Source organism: Anabrus simplex, chromosome 5 (assembly GCF_040414725.1).
Source record: "Anabrus simplex isolate iqAnaSimp1 chromosome 5, ASM4041472v1, whole genome shotgun sequence".
NCBI classification, from domain to species: domain Eukaryota; kingdom Metazoa; phylum Arthropoda; class Insecta; order Orthoptera; family Tettigoniidae; genus Anabrus; species Anabrus simplex.
In genome coordinates, this window is record NC_090269.1 from 299,050,700 (window position 1) to 299,070,726 (window position 20,027).

At 38.0% G+C, this 20,027-nt stretch overlaps 1 protein-coding gene across 8 annotated transcripts in view; it reads left to right on the top strand.

Annotated features, from left to right (window-relative positions):
* Positions 1-20,027, top strand: part of LOC136874009 (DNA polymerase lambda) — a 182,985-nt gene that overhangs the window by 19,101 nt on the left and 143,857 nt on the right. For 7 of the 8 annotated variants that reach the window (XR_010860209.2, XM_067147464.2, XM_067147462.2 and 4 more), the window contains exon 2: positions 14,616-15,229. Coding sequence is in view for 7 of the 8 variants with exons in the window: in XM_067147464.2 (XP_067003565.2) it covers positions 14,759-15,229 (471 nt within the window). In the remaining variant the exon portion in view is untranslated. Of the gene's footprint in view, positions 1-7,049; positions 7,280-14,615; positions 15,230-20,027 lie in introns of those variants that run through there. The other variant, XM_067147463.2, reaches the window with a different exon arrangement.

Below are 20,027 nucleotides of genomic sequence, written 5' to 3' on the forward strand. Positions count from 1 at the left end.
AAGCCTATCACAAGGCCACACCAAACTCTACCTTCAAGCTGTCCTTCTAAGGACGTATTCACAGGGGTAAAATACCCAACCTACGGAGGTCTATTACATGAAAAGAAGGTTGATTACATGACCTCTAAAATAACAATTTGAGAGGAGGCGATCTTGCACTCCTAATACACTTTGTTTTTAAAACCTAATCTGGCTCTGGGCCGCTAACGCAAGGGCTAATCCCATACTACAGAGGTGACTTAGAGAAGAACACTTTACATTACATAAACGAAGAATAGTTTGAAAAAAATAAGTTCACCTCAAAACAAATGTGAGTGGGAGCTCGAGAGGGTTAGCACTCTCTATCCCAATATGTAGCTTTACAAGAAAAAGATGAAAAGAGTAATTACATTTTAGGAAAAGGTTACATGATGGAAATGCTTCGAACCCGCCGCGAGTGTTAAACTGCAGACCTAGCAAGAAAAGAAGTTATTAATAGGCCATTACCTGGTGTTGAACGGCTGAAGAAGAAAGAGGCGCTTCCCGCCTCCTGCTATGTACTTAATACACTGAAAGATGGAACAGAAGTGGCCCGGAGACCCTAAAATCAGCAGTTTACATACTCTCGCGGAAGTTTCTAGGCGTTAGGGGAATGAAAACACCCGCCCACAATGTTTTTATTGGATAGGACCCCGCAATCGATTCAAGTTGGGGGAAGATACATCTGATTGGTCAGAAATTACCAAAAGAAATTCGGGATTGGATAAATCTAAAACAAGGGGAAAAAGAGGGGTATACAGCCAACTTAAACAATAACAGAAAGAAATTTAGCAAAGAACAAACATTTGAAATAAAAATTTCTTCAACAAAATAGTTCTTTGACTCCGCACTAGGTTGCACTCTTGTTGATCTTCAGTAGTGTCCTCTAGAAGAGAAAGTTCACACTTCTTACTTCAAGCTAAACAAAAACACATCAAAAGTGACACAGTTCAAAAACTCAAAATTTTCCACGTGGTGACATCTTCTGAGAAAGTAGAGAATTAATAGAATAGATAAAGTTCAACCTTCCTCCAGAAGAGGAGTTTCAACTGGCGCAACTTTTAAATAAACGGTGTAGAGGTGTACCGCCCGGTACAGGCATAACAGTCTATAATGATTATGTATGTAATGTATGTAAATACAACTTCATTTTAAGTTATCTCTTAAGGAACAAAATAGGTTTTCTTCTAAAATCTGAGGTCTAGTTTTAAGTCCAGACTGGCCTACTTTATCAGTAACCGTAAGCCAGTTAAAACTTAGTATATCTTCCAATAATTGCAATAGTGGATTCCCTGGTCCTAAGATATAAGATAGTTTCCCAGTTAGAATTGTTCTGTTAACTCCATCGAACGCTTTAGTATAATCCACGAATATTGCATAAACGAAGCCTCCAGTTACGTTTGTAGCATCCCATATGATGCCAAGTACCCTCTCAATTGCTTGGATTGTTGATCTACCGGCAGTAAATCCATATTGTTCTTCTGGTATATACATCATGGTTTGTGGTAGTATGCGATCTAATAATAACTTGGTAAATACTTTAAAAGAAGCTCATTCGAGGGCTATTCCACGATAAGAATCTTATGAGTCTTTTGGCCTTTTCCCTTTATATAGCACCTGGATAGTAGATCCCCTCCATCTCCTGGAGATTTTCCTCTGTACGATGCATTCATTGTATATTGCTGTCCTTATAACTACAGTTAGAGAATTTGATTCTTTTGGAAGCTCATTTGTGAGGTTGTCCGGACCTGGTGCTTTTCCTTGTTTACATCTTTGAAATGCATTCTATACTTCTTCCACTGTGATTGGCACGATTGAATCCTGATGCATGGTTCGAGTCTGTATGTCGGCCATTTGGGTCCTTTGATGTATACTTTAAAAATGCTCCTCCCATATTTTCATCGGTATAGTGGGAATCACTTTCGTTCTATAGGGTTCAAAAATTCTATACGGTTTTGATTCTGCATCTGTTATTGTCTCCAGTTCTTGCTTTACAACGAAGTCTTGTTGCTTCTTTCTGATTATTTCCTTGTATTTCCTCCTTTCTTATGAATATTCTTCCAGCGTTATTTCTGTTTTGTGTTCTCTCCAACTGTAGAGTTTCTCCAAGGTTACTTTCCTTTGGGTGTAACAATCCTCGTCAAACCAGCGCTTGCTTATTCTTTTCAGGGGCATCCTTCCCGCTGAGTTAAGTGAGGTATTTTCTAGTAGGTCTAAGACCCTATCGATGTTCCCTCTAGATAGACATGAGGTTATTGCTTTTTTGTTTAGTGACTCTTCCAATAATACTGTGTTGATGTGCCGTGGGGCCCATTGTTGCTTAATGTCAATGATTTCCAAGTCGTCTAGTTTGAAACTAGTATGTATTGGAATGTGCTTTCTGATCGGTAACCAAATGTGTTTCTGTTGTAGTATATGAAATTCGTTGCCTCTGTATAATATTAAGTCTATAACACTCAAGCCATTGTAAGCTATGTATGTTGGGAGTTGCTCTTGGTTGACCAGGGAAAATCCTTCTTCTTCAAGGGCTTCGAAAACAGCTGGAGCCTTACTGTCAGGTTTGTCCAAATGGCAATTAAAGTAACCTGTTAGTAGTATTGGCATGTCGTTACTCACTTTCTGTAAAGCATGCAAAATGGTTTCTATGACAACTTCTGCAGAAACGTTGGGTCTTATGTACATTCCAATTACAGCAAAGTGTCTGTAAGTGACAATCAAGATGTTGAATTCTATGTATTCACTTACTATTTGACCCATAGACGGCTTGTAGAAGCAGGATGCTCCTCCTGACGGTCTGCCTTGATGTCCTATCGTTGCCAGTGAGTGAAGTGAATAATAGCCCTTAATGCTGACTGGTTCCAGGAGGAAAGTTTCAGTCATGATTATTAAATCTTGCACTAATACAGGTATCTCAGGAGTGCGCATAAGTGACTTGAGGCCTTCGATGTTCCACAGGAGGCATGAAAGTTCACTGTTGTCGGATATGAAAGGAGCAAAAAGTCACACCTTCTGGCCAAAAATCAGGGCTGAATATTCTCTCCTTAAACTTGATGGGAACTCCAACCTTAAGGGCTTTGTTTGATCCTTGGGTGGTCAGTATGGTACATTCGGTGACTTTATCAATACTATTCTCCTTTAGATATTGAGTGATGTCAACCACAGTTGTTTCACTGCTAAGGTGACCCACATATAACCATACATTTCTTTCTGCTGCTCTTAGTGCTCCAACTGTTGCAGTACCTCTTTGGGCGTCTGGTGGTCTTCTGCGTCTTGATTGCAACTGATGGTCTGTATGTTGATTGTTTTGTCCACGTGTGTGTCCTATGACTTTGTTCCATGGTGTTTCCGCTTCACTAGGTTGTTCCTGTATGCTCTATGGCTTGCACTGCCCACAGTACCATTTGATTGATTGCAAGGAGAGGATAAATTCCCTGAATTTGTATGCAAATGATAGAAATTTTCAAGGAATCTTGTAATCATTCTTTGTTGAAAGTACACAGTGTGTTTAATAAATCTATATATTGGAATTGTAAAATTGTGTGTAATTCTTTACTCATAATGGCCATTGGCTGCAATAAATGTTTCATTCATATGCCCGTGAAGAAGTGGAAGTTGTTTGCATATTGCTGTCCATATAACTACAGTTAGAGAATTTGATTCTTTTAGAAGCTCGTTTGTGAGGTTGTCCGGACCTGGTGCTTTTCCTTGTTTACATCTTTGAAATCATTCTATACTTCTTCCACTGTGATTGGCACGACTGAATCCTGATGAACAGCCAATTACTCATAGGAAAGAAATTGAGCCATAGTTGTGGATTACTGGGAAAATGATCTCAATAGCAGAAAATTGTGTCTGGAGTGTAATATCTTATAAATGAATGGGAATGGTTAGGCTAACGCTCTGGGTAAGTCAACTAAACTCACTGTTGTGGAAGACCAGAGGTTACACTCAGATTTTAATGATTTGAAGATAAGAAGGGTGGAACTAAATGAGGTCACAGAGCTAGTTACAAATAGATGATTGCGGGTCACATAGATAATTCACGTAGGCTTGCAGACTGGAGTATACCGAACTCGATAGCTGCAGTCGCTTAAGTGCGGCCAGTATCCAGTAATCGGGAGATAGTGGGTTCGAGCCACACTGTCAGCAGCCCTGAAGATGGTTTTCCGTGGTTTCCCATTTTCACACCAGGCAAATGCCAGGGCTGTACCTTAATTAAGGCCACGGCCGCTTCCTTCCAATTCCTAGGCCTTTCCTATCCCATCGTCGCCATAAGACCTATCTGTGTCGGTGCGACGTAAAGCAAATAGCAAAAAAAAAAAAAGACTGAAGTATGAAAAGCATTACATAAGTCACTACTCCGCTGTAATGTTGGCTTTGAACTAATTGTTGTTATGAGTTGGTTCCTGCTGTGATGTATTCTCACAAAATTAATTGCTGCCAGGAAACGACAAAGCCTGCCGCAAAGTATTCTCACTTTAAAGACTGTTGTAGCTGAACTTGCAGCATTGTTCAGTTGATCTGTAGAATGTTCACCATTATGAATAGAAAATTGTCAGTTGAACAACATGTTTTTGTTATGAAGAAGTGGTGGCAGTGTGATCATAATTATGCTGAAGTAAGGAAATTGTTCTGTGAATATTTTCCAGATATTGAACCACTGTGTAACTTAGAAAAGGTGTATAATTTGAGTAAACTTAAATAAATTTGAACAGACAGTTTCAATGCAAGGCCTTTGAAGATCAGGATGACAGTGATCTCTGATTACTGAAGAATCCTTGGATCATGTAGTGAAGTTCTACTAAAAAATCAGCAAGACATGCTTCCAAGGAGATGGGTGATTTCAGAGTCCAGTGGATCCAGACCCCAATGCCTTCTTTCCCGAACCGGCTTAGTTTATACAATGTCAAGAGTAAGAAACAAAGGGAAAAAATAACTATTTAAAAATATTTTATAGAGTAATGTAAGACGTTTACATCCCCTGGCCTAGACCAGTATTTTCTCTGCAGATGGCAGTACTGTGTTTCGAAGATATAAGAGCGAACAGGTTTTCTGTTTGCTACAAAGCTGACAGTGTCGTCTCTAGTCTCCAGCCTCTTCCTTGTTTCACTAAGTAGTTGGCTGCTGCTTGCTCTGCACACAAATTCAAAAATAACACATGGTTTATACATCAGTGTAACTTGTCAATGATTTCAGTGAACCTTTTCATCTTCAGTAGTTGACAGTCAACAAGAGACATTAAGTGGATCTGTTAATCATACCTTCAAACCTATATGAAAACTGCAATTCTTCTTAGTTTTGCCTGAACGTACAATTGCAAAATGTGCATGTTTAATACACCAAGCAGAGTAGCTTCGGCTAACAGTGGCCATAACTGTACAGCTCTGCATTCGGGAGGTGGTGGGTTGGTCCCACTATCGGCTGTTCTGAGAATGTTTTACCCTGGTTTTCCATTCTTCTCTGAGTCGATTGCCAGGACAGTTCATTTTATAGGCCATGGCCACTCACCTTCTCCGCACGTAAAATCACCGCAACACATCTGGCCCGAAAGAGGGCATCACGTTTTAGTAATAGTGTTAAATATGTAATCAGACCGTTGCTTTGATTATTAATGGGAATTTGTAGCGGCATTTCAACAATAAATATTCTAGTTACAACCAACATATTTCACTTGGCAGTGATGAAAGAAACCAGAATTTTAAACTGTTGAAAGTTTCATTAGGGACAGGTCAACAATGCATGAGATGAATTACCACAGAACAAGAGATATTTACAGTGCGAACGATAATGGAAAAACATCTGGAAAGGAACAAGGAAATTATCTTTGTATTTTTGGATGTAGAAAAAGCTTATGATACAATTAAGAGAAAACATGTATGGGAATGCCTACTGAAAAGGAATGTACCAAAATCATTAATTAACAACATAAAAATGTTGTATCATGAGAGTAAAAGCAGTGTACAAGTGGGGAGTGGTGACTCTGAAACATGTTATACAAAAAAAGGTCTCAAGCAAGGAAGTGCACTGTCGCCATTATTGTTTATTATATTGATGGATGAAATCATAAAACGTGTAAAACAGAGTATCAGTAGTGATGAAGTGAATGCTTTGGTATTTGCAGATGATGTAGTGGTTTGGGGAAAGGGGGAAAAGGAAGTACAAAGGAGACTGAGCATTTGGAATGAAAATCTGAAAGAGTTTGGAATGGTAATTAGTAAAAAGAAAACTGTAGTTATGCACTGTGGAAAAGAGAAAAGGAGAAGCCAAGTGAACATAGACGGAGAACGGTTAGAGAATGTAGAACAGTTTACATATCTGGGTAGCATTATTAATGGAAGTAATGAAATCAATCCGGAAATAAATAACAGACTAACTAAAGGTACAACATTTTATCATCAAGTTAGAGAGCTTTTATGGGATGACAAAGTACCCAAGAGAATGAAATTAACATTATATAAACAGTATTTCATACCAGTTGTAACATACAGACTAGAAACGCTGGTAACTAATAAGAGATAAGATAGTAAGATCCACGTAGAGTGTCGGCCTCCGAATCCCAAGATAGCGGGTTCAAACCCGGCAGAGGTAGTCGGATTTTTGAAGGGCGGAAATGTCCATTCGACACTCCATGTCGTACGATGTCGGCATGTAAAAGATCTCTGGTGATACATTTGGTATTTACCCGACAAAATTAATTAAATCTCAGCCATAGACGCCCAAGAGAGATCCGGTTTACTCTGTCTGCCATCTAGCGGACCTAGAGTAAAATGGAACGTCGAAATTGACGAGCAGACAGCCAGATGGTGTCAAATCTAAATGTCTGCACACGGTAGCTGAGGCCATACGATTATTATTGGTAAGATCCACACAGTAGAAATGAAATTTTTAAGAACATTCATTAAGACAAGAAGAGATAGAATTCAAAATATTAAAATCAGAGAAGAGCTAAATATAGAACCGTTAGTACAGAAATACAGAAAGTAAGGCTGAGATGGTCCGGACATGTAAAAAATGGTAAAGGAACAGGTAGCAAGAAGGGAATTGGAAAGGGAAGTTAAGGGAAAGAGACCAGTTGGAAGACCGAGAAGAAGGTGGATGGATCAGATTTGGAAGGACATTAGAGAAGCTGGATTGGATGTAGCGGAAGTAATGGAGCAGGAAAAGTGGAAGGACAGTAAGGAGTAGATGAGGCTTGTTAACCGTACCCAGGCAACTGGAGTGGGACATTGATGCTGATGATGATGAAGAGAAGGCAATGCAGGTAACTTTAAAAATGTACTTTCAAATAGAACCAACTGCACTCAACTGTGTGCATTTATTCATATTTTAATGGTGTTCAGTGTTTGGAAGAATTGCTTGGCTTCAAGGCTATTGCTATTGAACGCAATCGTGCAGCAGACAAATAAGGCACCATGCACTATTTTGTCCGAGTATGATCTGAAATGGAAAAACCTGTTATCATTGGCAACAGGTGATGCTTGTAGCATGGTAGGAGATACAAGAGGCCTGGTATATCATATTTGAGATCAAAATAGTAATGTTGTGTTTTGAGATCAAAATAGTAATGTTGTGTTTTGCCATTACATAATTAACATTCCAACTGCATTGTGCAGTTGTTTCCTGAGTTGTCTGATGTTATGAGTACAGTCACTCACATTTTGTTGGTTTTTTAATTTTTTCTTTTTATCCTGCAAGTAGCTGCATGGTTTGGGGCACATAGGTGTCAGTTTGCATTCGGGAGATAGTGGGTTTGAATCCCACGGTCGGCAGCCCTGGAGATGTTCTTCCATCTTTTCCCATTCTCACACCAGGCAAATCCTGGGACTGTACGTTAATTAAGGCCGCGGCTGCTTCCTTCACACTCCTAGCCCTTTAATGTTCCATCGTTGCCGTAAGACCTATGTGTGTCTTCTTCTTCTTAGGACGCCATCTCCCTATGAAGATTGGCGATCCAATTAATTATGATAACTCTTGAAACAGCGGCTTGAAAGATTTTGATGGAAGTTCGTCCATATGAATGGCGTAGGTCTTTAAGCCAGGAATTTATCCGTCTCCCCATAAATCGTTTTCCTTCAATTTTCCCGTCGATGATGAGTTGGAGAAGTTCATAACTTTCACCATCATGATGTGCCCGATGTACCTGAGCTTTTATTCCTTGATGAATGTTAAAAGCTCTTTCTTTCTTATTTAACAAGTTGAGGACTTCTTCATTGGTCTCCTTTTTTACCCAGGATATTTGAAGCATTCTTCTGTATGTTGATGTATGCACAAAGACGCACACAAAATGCTGTCAGTTGGTACACTTATTTATTTCACGTTAACTTCCCGTAAACATACAGATAACTAGGGCTCGGATGTTTAAGACCTAAAAATAGTCCAAATAAGCAAGCAAATATGACCTCAAAAGTGATGAAATATGACTTCAAAAGTGACGAAATATGATGTAATAATTACAAAATATGACCCGAAAATGATTAATCTAAATACGGTCATTTTAAAATAAGTTATAAATCGAAATGGCAATTCCTTTGATACATATTTGTTAAGTAAATTCTTTATTCTTACTTACATATTAATTTTCTGAATATAGGGCCTACATGTTTAGCAGTTATTCACAGTCTATTGTACTCGATTCACTTATCAAACATTTGTGAATGCATACCTATAAAGTACTAAGTTTGCTAAGATTATCAGATCACATAACATCTGAAAAGTCAAAACATGTTTGCACCCTTCATTGGTGGTTTGAATTACAAGAATTAATATTTTGGAATGTTTAAGCCCAGATTACATTAATATTACTCAAATGCATTGAAGTTTGAATTAAGCACCACGAAACAAATTAAGTAGGGCGGCAGGGCAAATAGTGCAGACTCACATAACTTTTTCATTTTTCTCCACGGGTGGTAATGAAGTGTATGACAGATTCATCTTCAAAGCATCAGGCATGGAAGACCTCCGATTATCACCTAACACATTCTTATAAGAAGAGAAATTCCTTTCTTCGTCACAAGACATTATTGGTGCATATTTAAATAATATTAAATCACTGCTGTCGACTATCCACTCATCTTGAAATGTACTGGTACCTTCTCCTCTAAGAACCTCATTTATCTTGCCACACACAGCAAAAACCGTCACTTTAATTAAGCACGTTTTGAAGGTTCCCTTTTACACTGACGCCAACTATTCCATATGATTGTTGTGCTGAAAGTTCAACACTTCTCAAAATTTAAATACTTGCATGAATTTCCTAGCTAGCAGCTTTTGAACGAGTAATTGCATTTGATATAATTCCAAAGTTTGACTTAATATATGCCAGAATTTCTGACAGACTGTTGGAAAACAATTCCTGCACAATCTTGATATGAGAGGCAGAGTATTCCACTTGTATTAACTACAGATGTGATACGGAAAAGCAGTTTTGTAAATACTAGTTCTCATTTGAAAATTTCATGATGATTTTGCACAGCTACAGCTATCGCCAAACTACAGAAATATGACCAAAATATGATGTTTCTATAATAAATAGCTCAAAATATGACCTTATGACAATAAATAGCCAAAATATGCATATATATGACAAATAAAAATCACTTAATTGTGACAATAATCACCTGATTTGTACCAAAATCCAATCAGGCAAGAAAAAAGAGACAAAGAAAAAATATGACTTTTCCTAAACATCCAAGCCCTACATATAACCTAATCAACTGCTGTCACAAACAAATACACACATCAACAAACCACCGTCTTATCAAATGCCTATCACTAAGCCATACGGAGATCGCAACCTTAAAACAATTGACTGCTTACACGCATGTCATAACACATGGTCACAAGTATACTCCTGTTAAACATAACTCACCGGGCAAGTTGGCTGTGCGGTTAGGATCGTACAGCTGTGAGCTCGCATCCAGGAGATAGTGTGTTCAAACCCCACTGTCAGCAGCCCTGAAGGTGGTTTTCCATGGTTTCCAATTTTCACACCAGGCAAATGCTGAGGCTGTACCTTAATTAAGGCCACGGTCGCTTCCTTCCCATTCCTAGCCCTTTCCTGTCCTGTCGTCGCCATAAGACCTGTCTGTGTTGGTGCAATGCATTGCAAAAAAAAAACCATAACTCCAACTTAGTAATAACTCGTCTCTACCATCAAGACCACCTCTTTATATATGTGCCTGGCCAGGCTTCTAGAAAGATACATTTTCTCGTAAATTCTAAAGTGGCCCAGATATAATGTACAGAATATTCTACAAAGTTCTCGTCTACCTAGTACCATTGTGGATGTTACAGTGTGTTTCACAATTCTGTAGTGGATTACAAATCATATATACAGGTAATAATAAATTATATACCAGGTTCTTACATTAACTTAATTCATATAAATATCTATATAAAACAAATGTTTCATGACATAACCTCACAAATAATGCAATCGTAAACTAATAATGATACTAATAAGTGGATGTACATCACAAGTCGTAATAATAATAATAATAATAATAATAATAGTAATAATAATTGTAAAATAATAATAATTCAAGCTCGATACTTGCATTATTTACCCATGGGTGAGAGAATATTGTTTTCAAGTTATATCAGTTTATCACACTTGCGTAAATATCCCCCCCATTACTTGAAACAATTTCCACAGTCTGTCACACTCGTCGACTTTGACTTGGTGGTAGATTGTATGTTATCTCTTCCTTGACGTTGCTGTATGTGCTCTTGACCGGATCGTTCCATGTCAGGGGTCGCAGTTGCCTTGCCGCCAACCTCTTCCTCGATGATAGTTGATGCATTCTCCTCATGACCAGACTGAGCTGTGTCATTAGTAGCCTCTCCTCCATGTGGACCCGTAGTAGTACCAGGCTTACTCTGTATGCGCAGTGGTTGGGTGACTTGCCGCAACTCCGATGCATGGACCTTGACAGGAGGGTTGGTCTTTAGTAAGTAGACTCCATGGCCCAGCTGCTTATCAACCTCGATGGGACCAACCCACCTAGGTGCGAGACCTGCGTGAAACCGTCCAATCTTCTTACTGACTGGGTGGTTACGTTGCAGTACTTGTTGGCCTGGTAAGAAGATCTGGGTCTCTTTCACATCTTGAGCCTTGGCCTGGGTAAGGGATCTTTTCTCAGCCAAAGCTTGCTTTTCCTTGATGTCCTGCTGCTGCTGCCACTCTGCTAGGGAAACAGCTTCAACATCTTGACCAGAAGTGGGTGGTGGATGAATCTCCCAATCCCCTGTGCCGTACAGCTGTCGACCAAGGAACAGCTCCGCTGGGGAATAGCCATTGGCTTGGTTGATGCGTTGTTCTAGGACAAAGAGTGACTGCGGTATCTGACGGTCCCACAGTCGATGTTTTTTGTGTATTAGGTTGACTCATGGAATCCTTTTCAGCTCCTGGTTCCGTTGTTTCATTGGATTGGCCCTTGGGTTGTAGATAGGGGTGGTCAAGTGCTCCACACCCCATTCTGTCATCATCTGCTGCCACTTCCTCGAAATAAACTGACTCCCCTTGTCTGACAGAATGTACCGTGGATAACCATAGCAGCTGAATACCTCATCTTGTAGAAGGCTGGGGATGCATCCCGCCGTGGTTTCTGGTATCAGTAAGGCCTCAGTCCATCTTGTGAAGAGGTCTGTGATTACTAAGAGTCCTGTTTTACCCCATGGTGTTCTAGGGTAAGGACCCATCAAGTCCAGGGCAATGACTTCCCAAGGGCGTTGCGGCCGTATTTGTCACTGTCTGGAATCTGCCTTCCTGTTGTTCGCCTTGGTACAGGCACAGATGTAGCAACCCTTCACATAGTCCAGGATATCTTTCCGCATGTTGACCCAGAAGAATCTTCGTCGGATAGACTGATACATCTCTTCGCCTCCTGGATGCTCGTCTTCAGTGCTGTCGTGGTACTTTTTGAGGATGTCCATTGTGTGCTGTCTGGGGATCACCACTACTGCAGGCGTGTCGGAGAGGTGAGATCTGCACATCAAGAGTCCTCCATCAACCTGGAAGTTCTTGTAGCACATCTTGAATTCCTTCGGGACGAGTCGACTCTCGGTGTTCTGTCTCCTAATCTACTGCGTCATGGTCCTACAGGGCTTGTCTTGTTCTTGCCACTGTTTGATTACTTCCAGATCAAGTTCCTTCTTGATGGTCATAAGGACAGGTTCCTTAGGCTCACTCTGGTGTTTCTGTGGGAACTACCTCTATGGTGCTCCTAGCTTCAGGTTCCATCGCCGGGTGCCTAGATAAGCTGTCTGCTCCTGTGTCCGTCGGTTCTGGGACGTGACACACATCGAAATCAAATTCTGTGATTGACAGAGCCCATCGCATCAATTTAAATTTTGAGCCAGAGACCGAGTTTAACTATTTGAGAGCGGCGTTATCGGTGTAGAGCTGGAACTTCCTTCCCTTCAAGTAGCCTCTGAATTTGCCCATGGCCCACACCACAGCTAAGGCTTCCTTGCAGTAGCATTGTTCGGTGGGAGATAGCTTCCTGCTGGCATACTCGATGATGTTCTTTCCGCCATCACGCCTCTCCTCGAATAACACTGCTCCTAAGCCGGAGTCGCTAGCGTCCGTCTGCAGGCACATCTTCCGTTGGGGGTCAGGATGGGCTAGACCGGGAGCGTTGCATGTCACAGCCTTAATGCCTTGGAATGCTGCCTCTTCCTTGCTGGTTCATCGGAACAGGCGGTTGTTATGGAGTAGATCGGTGAGTGATGAGTTTCTATAGTTTTTACGTCCTTCTTGTTGCCACCACATAAGCTGATTTTGAAAGTGGGGTGCATAGTGTACACCCGCCAAAGTTACGCAATGGGATGCGATTGGCAATGATGTAAAATACCCAGGATATACACTCAGGTAAATACCCAATTTTGGTAAATACCCAGGTATTTTAGATTTTTCATTAAAAATCCTGTGTCGTGGTAAGTAGAACCTTAAAAAGGGGTATCGGTATGTAAACTATCATTTCTACATCAACTTTTTAGAAATGTAACAACATTAGATAGTTAATAAATTTAATAAGAATTGGGACTTAAAAACAGAATTAGAATTGGGAATTAGATCAGGAGATAAAATTCAATAGTTATAATCTGGAAAACTCAGAATTGAACTAGGCTTTTTGCATACATTGAGATAAAAGTTAGAGGAAATTTATTCAGAGAATTGGCCAAGTTCTACAAAAGGTGTAATATACAGTTTTCAACACACTGTATATGTTTTTCAGAACAGTTTGTAATATCATTCATATATAAAATAAATAATCATATAACCAAATAGACTAGTAAATAGATAATTAACAGTTACACGAAAAAAGTTATATAAAAATAGAGACCTTACTTAATTTAGGTTTAATGAAGCTTAACAAATGTATTGACATGCATTCATATTATTTAGAGTATGATTTTAATTTTTTTAAATATTTAAAATTGAATGAAAAATAACTTAAAGCACTTCGACTAAGCATTTTTTTTTTTTTAAATGTCCTTTCTATTGAATATATTTTGTTACCTTTTGAGTTTAGGCATACACATATTTCAGTTAATGTGCATATAGCCTACTCTTACTACAAAAGTACCTTTTCCCTCCCACATCTTTGTTGCTCATTTCCACTACCGTAATAAAACTCGACCTTCTCAATATCTTGGTATTTATTAAAAATTTAAAACACAAAACAACCAAAAGTTTTTATCCTTATTTTACTTTAGTTTAAGGAAAAAACACACTTTAAGAATTAATAAAGACAAGGTTACAGTGCCAAAACATATAAATACCCAAAAATACCCGGACGTCCATTTTCCCTTTTTTTTTTTTTTTTAGTTTTAAAGGATCAGTATTGTTCCTGATTTCAATTTAAGGCATCAAATACCTGTGTTTCAGTCCTTGTTTGTCCAACACCTCATCAACACATCAAAAAGTGTTGTACAAAGTTCAAAAACTGAATATACCCTCATTTTGGATATTTAAATGACCACTGGGTATATACCCAGGTAAATACCCAATTTATATTTACCTTCCCACTGGGTATTTACCCGGCCCACATCGCTAGGGCGATGGTAGTGGTAGTGAAAATTTTGAAATACTGTTTGATTGAAGCTTCTAATTTTACTGGCTGTGGCATAGGAGAAGTGGTCTTCCTACTGACAATCCCTATGATTCCTTTTGATTTCAAATGATTCCAATTTCCAGTAAGAGTCTGCTTTGGTTTAACAATAAATAAAGCACAGGGTCAGACACTTAGCATGGTTGGAGTTGATCTTAGTAGAGAATGTTTTTCTCATGGACAGTTTTATGTGTCCCTTTTGCATGTTACATCAAAAATAATATTTTTGTGTTCATAACTGGAGAAAAAACTACTAATGTCATATGCAAGAAAATCGTATAAGTCCTTGGTTAAAAGTAACTGCTCCCGTGCAAAGCCATGGCGGGTAGCTAGTAATAAAGAAAAGCATCTGTTAATCCTATTCCAGTATGTGTTAAAAAATATTTCAAGTTGTAATAACATATTTATTGTGTCTATGAATCTAAACACTGTCGGTGTGTATTTATTGTTTGTCACAATTCTTACCAACCTTTCCATTTTCAGTGACAGAAATGGATCGTCTATTCATTCTGATGACATTCTATCAAAACTGGAATCTCATTTAACCAGATTATCATATGACACTGATATTAAACAGCAAATTTGATCAGAAGTAATCTAATATCATCACTAGTACTAGAACAAGCATGCCTTCAGAATACGAGTTGATATTTTCAGACTGCTATATCTATGTTTATCCAGTTGGACTTGGTAAAAAACGCTTATCATTATTCGAAACACAGATAATTAATCATGGAGGAAAATTAATTAATGAACCGAAAGGAAATTTGGTAGCCACGCACATTGTTGTTGATGATTCAGTTACTCAGAACATTGAAAAGTTAAAAGCTGATTTGAATAATGAAAACTGTAAGTGTAATGAGAGAACAAAAGTTGTTCGAACACAGTGGCTGAGCAAGTGCCTGAAAGAAAAGAAGCTTGCAGAAACTTGTGAATATGAAGTGTCTTTATCTTATGATAAGAACATTATACACCATGTGAATACTAAAAACTTCCTTACCAGTATTCAAGAAAATAGCTCCAGTTCAGAGTCTGTACAAGAAACAAATGATACTCAACTCTCACCACCCAAGAAGCTGAAAGCTGATATTGCTCAGGTATGTTTTTCTTTTCTTTGTTATTTTATTGAAAATGTAAGGTTTGTCTTAATATTAATCATAATGTTATGTGAAATGAACAAGCACAAAAGACTTTCAAATAACAGTCACAGGAGAGGGTAAGGATATCATGATAGAAATTTGACTGTTGGTTAAGTACCATCATTTGGGGTAATTTTGGACAAAACTGCACCTTTTTGTTTTAATGTTGCTCACTCTGAAATACATTTCCCACACTTGCATTGTTTGAATTTAACATTAATCCCCACTCCTATTTTTGTTTGTTAATCTTGCATTACTTCAGGAAGATTCAAGTTAACAGTGGTCATTGTTGCCAGCTTCACTGTATAATTACTACACAAACTTCTTTCTGTGCATAGGTACTATAAGAATAGCAGCTGGTGATTATCATGTACCATTTCTTCTGTTGTGTTGAAAAGTATCTATGAAGGTGTGGTGAAATTTATTCCTGCACCTTCCCCTCTGCACACAGTTTTCTGCGAATCTGTGCAAGGTGAGGTTTTTTTCGAACAATGCCACGCGCGTGTGTGTGTATGCAAGAGAAGATTAGGATGACAGTTGCTTTGCAACTACAAACAAAGTAGAACTGATATGGTAGGAAAAGCCATTACAGCTGGAAAAATTTCATACCACACAGCCAAGGAGTATTTTTAGGTACCACAATCGACTTACATAATAAGGTAAACTGTACAAACCCTGCAGAAAAAAAATGTATGTTTCTTAGGAGAGGCATCAAGCTTGCAGATAGGGTAATGGACCTTTCAAGACAAGTATTTCTGTCATGATGTCGGTGAGTGGAGATGGAAAACTATTGCCCCTGTACGTCTTCTACAAAGCTGAGAATCTGTGGGATACCTGGCAAGAAAGTGCCCACCTGGCACCAGATACAACAGGTATAAAAGCAGATGGTTTGATCTCCCAATTTTTGAAGCCTGGTGCTTTTTTGGTGGCATTGTCTGAAAATACCTTGCCTTGCACAGATTCACAGAAAACGATGCAGAGTGGAAGGTGCAGGAATAAATTTCACCAAACTTTCACTGCTAAATGGAACCAAAGTTAAAATAGGAGACAATTTATCAAGTCATTTGTCATTAATTAATCAGTCAGTCATCATTGTTCTGCATTTAGGACTGTTGCACAGGTCGCAGATTCCCTATTAATTTTCACCTAGTCTTTCCTTAAATGATTTCAAAGAACTCTGAAATTTTCAAACATTTCCCTTGATAAATTATACCATTTTTCAATTCCTCTTCCTATAAATGAATATTTGCCCCAATTTTTCCTCTTAAATTCCAATTTTTTGTTAATATTAAGATCTTTTCTATTTTGAAATACTCCACTCATGCTCACTTGTCTTCTAATGTCATTCTACACCATCTCTCCACTCACAGCTTGGAACATATCACTTATTACAATTTATATATCTCATCGTTAGGTCCATATTAGCAACATATACCTGTATGAAAGAATGTTTCTTGAGAGGTCCACCTTTCTAATACAATATGTTTTTTTTTCTTAATTTACATAAATAATGTTACATATCATTACTATGTCTTAAGCAAAACATGCTTTGCCTATTTTTTAGACTTCTTCAGCCGCTGTTCCTTATATCCAAGATCAAAATCAAAAGATAAAAACTCCTCTTTACAACCAAATGCCATGTTTATTTAAAATATTAAAAGTAAAAGAGAACATGTCCCTAAACATTAACAAAACTCCACATGTAAAAGTTCCGCCCACAGGTAGACCCACTTCTCCGACAACGGCAAATACCCCTTCCGCCAACCCCTCCCCAACCCACACCTCTCCGCGCAACACACACAGGTACAATACAAGGCGCACAACATTAGCTTCCCATATAACAGCAGGCAGCCCTGTTTTACTTAATTTTAATCATCATAAGGCAATGAAAAAGGAAAACAGTCAGACAACTGACCACATCAACATCCCACAAAACCACAACTGAATTTTTATCTCAAAAACGAACATCACAAAAAATTGACAACTAAGTCAATGAAGTTTCCAGTGTTTGCACACATTTTGGACATTATAGACTGAACAACCCATGCCAGCCCAACGTCATTATAAGTAACATTGGATTGAACTAATTTACAGTATAATGGAGTTTTAAAGTATAACACTGTTACAAGGATGTTTTTATAAAAATATATAGTAATATGTAAGCATAACTGTTTAGACAGAGCATTTCATGTTAGCCAGCTGTTTTTATGTATAGTATATGTAAGCATAATTTATTAGACAGAGCATTTCATGTCATCCGGATGTTTCTGTAAGATATGTAGCATGTATAAACTTTTTAGACCGAGCAATTCATGTTAGCCCAACTATTTTAAGCATTTTTTAATAAACAAAGCCTAGGATCTTAACAATTTTGATCTTGGATGTTAGGAACAGTGGCTGAAGATGCCTAAAAAATAGGCAAAAATGTCCCACTTAAAACATAGTAATGATGTAACATTATTTATGTAAATTGATAAAAATAACAATGTATTGAAAAGGTGGACCTTCAAGTAACATTCTTTCAGAAACATACCACTTAGTCGAGCAGCTTGTCTTCGTACTCCCAAGTCTTCCTTGACCAAACATTGCGACATTTTCGTAACGCTACTCTTTTGTCGGAAATCATCCTGAACAAATCAAGCTGCTTTTGTTTGAATTTTTTCCAGTTCTCGAATAAAGTAATCCTGGTGAGGGTCCCATACACTGGAACCATATTCTAGTTGGGGTCTTACCAGAGACCTCTCCTTTACATCCTTACTACAGGGTGGCCACAAAGTCCCATTACCCGTTTATAAATGTTAATGTAAGTTGTATTTTGTTACAAGCTTGTGTGAACTAAATGATGGCTGATGCGTCGAATTACGGTATTGAAGAACGTGTTAGTACAAGTGGTTGGATGCATGAGAAAAACCAAGCAGGGGAGAAAAGTGTAGAAGTTTATGCTGACTTTCGGGCACGGTTTCAGCAAGATCCTCCTCCGAAACTCCGGAACCTAAACTCTTTGCCACAAGATGTGTGAAGGATATGGAAAGAAAGGGCAGTTCTTCCACAAGAACAGAAATGTTGACTCGTTGTGGAGTCCGTGGAGAGATAGTCAAAGAAGTTGATGCATAAAAGATCTGTGGAATTGGATATACCCTGGTTGACAATACAGAAGTATGTGAAATAAAACTTAGGCCTGCGCCCATTTCGGCCTACATCCGTCCAAAAATTATTGGATGCTTGCATAGATCGGAGAATGGAGATATGTGCGACACTCCCTCACATTATTACAAGTTATGAAAATCATTTTTCGTCCATCTTGAAAGTTTCATAAACTGTATATAAAATAATATCTTTTGTTTATTTCCACCTATTCAATACATTACAAGATGTTGGCATTTATGTTAAAACATTTTTCAGATGAGACATGTTTCACCTCCTACTGTGAGGCATCTTCAGTCATTATAAAAAAAAACCTTATTATTTTACCAGGCATCTGGTTAAAGATATTCTAAAATGTGTTTGATGATTATAAGAGAGATAAGATTTACATTTGTTATAAACATGTTCATGAAGTAACTAAAAATCTAATATAGTGATAAAAACATATGTAGTTCTTTGTTGAATAGGACTTTGTTCAATTGTACTATAGTAAAAAAGGTGGCTTGAGGCCATAGTCATTAATAGATGTCTAATACATAGTGGAAAGCATAAAATATCAGTTCTATGAGAATATACATTACATTCAAATGATACTAAAAACTGGAGGATTCATAGGTAGTACATATAAAATGTTCAATGAAATAACTAAAGATCTAATATAGTGATAAAGACATATGTAGTTCTTTCTTGAATAGAACGTCGTATGATTGTACGGCTTAAAGCCGTAGTCATTAATAGATGTCTAATACATAGTGGAAGGCATATGAAATCAGTTCAATGAGAATATCTAATACAATCAAATAATACATAAAAACTGGTAGATTCATAAGCAGTACATTTAAAAATGAAGGCGTCATGTGACTAGAAATGACAGTTGATGGCTTAAAGCCGTAGTCAATATTTGAAGTATAGGTCAAATAACTGCTAATATATGGTAAAAAGATATAAGTCAAAATACAAAGCTTAGTATAAAAATATGAAGGAAAAACATTCCAATTGCTTGACAAAAGTTACTTGACGTTGGCGTGCATTTGTCCGTGATATTTATTGGTCAACAGTTCATAGGTTATTTTAGATTTATTCGGCAAGAATGCATTGACAAGAAGTTCACCAGATGTTTATAGTTGGCCTAATTTGTATTAAGTCATCAAGAAAGTTTCTGAGATGATGATGGATTGAAATTCTCAACGTTGATATGGTTTTTTGACGTGAAGGTTGGAGAGCAGTTGTTTTCTTCTTCGATGACAATATATTTTATAAAAAACGTTGATTGTGATAATTTATACCATTGAAGAGTATTATGGAAGTTTGATGAGGCTGTTGAATTATTGTTGTTATAGATTGGTTCTGAAATGAAGAAAAAAACCTGTAGTTAATTTTGACGAGAATGAAAGAAAACATGGGAAGGTTTTGTTTAAGTGTTGTTAGTGAGAAAATGTTGGTGCTTACCTATGGCGTTGTGGGCCCATTTGACATGCTGTGTGGGGCGCTGATAGGATACTAATGGTCACTAACGGTTTTTACTCCTTGTGTTGTACGTATATCGTCTGGCCAGAGGGGGATGGGTAGGAGGGGGCGGAGTTGTAGGCTTGTGATTGGTGAACGGGAGGGA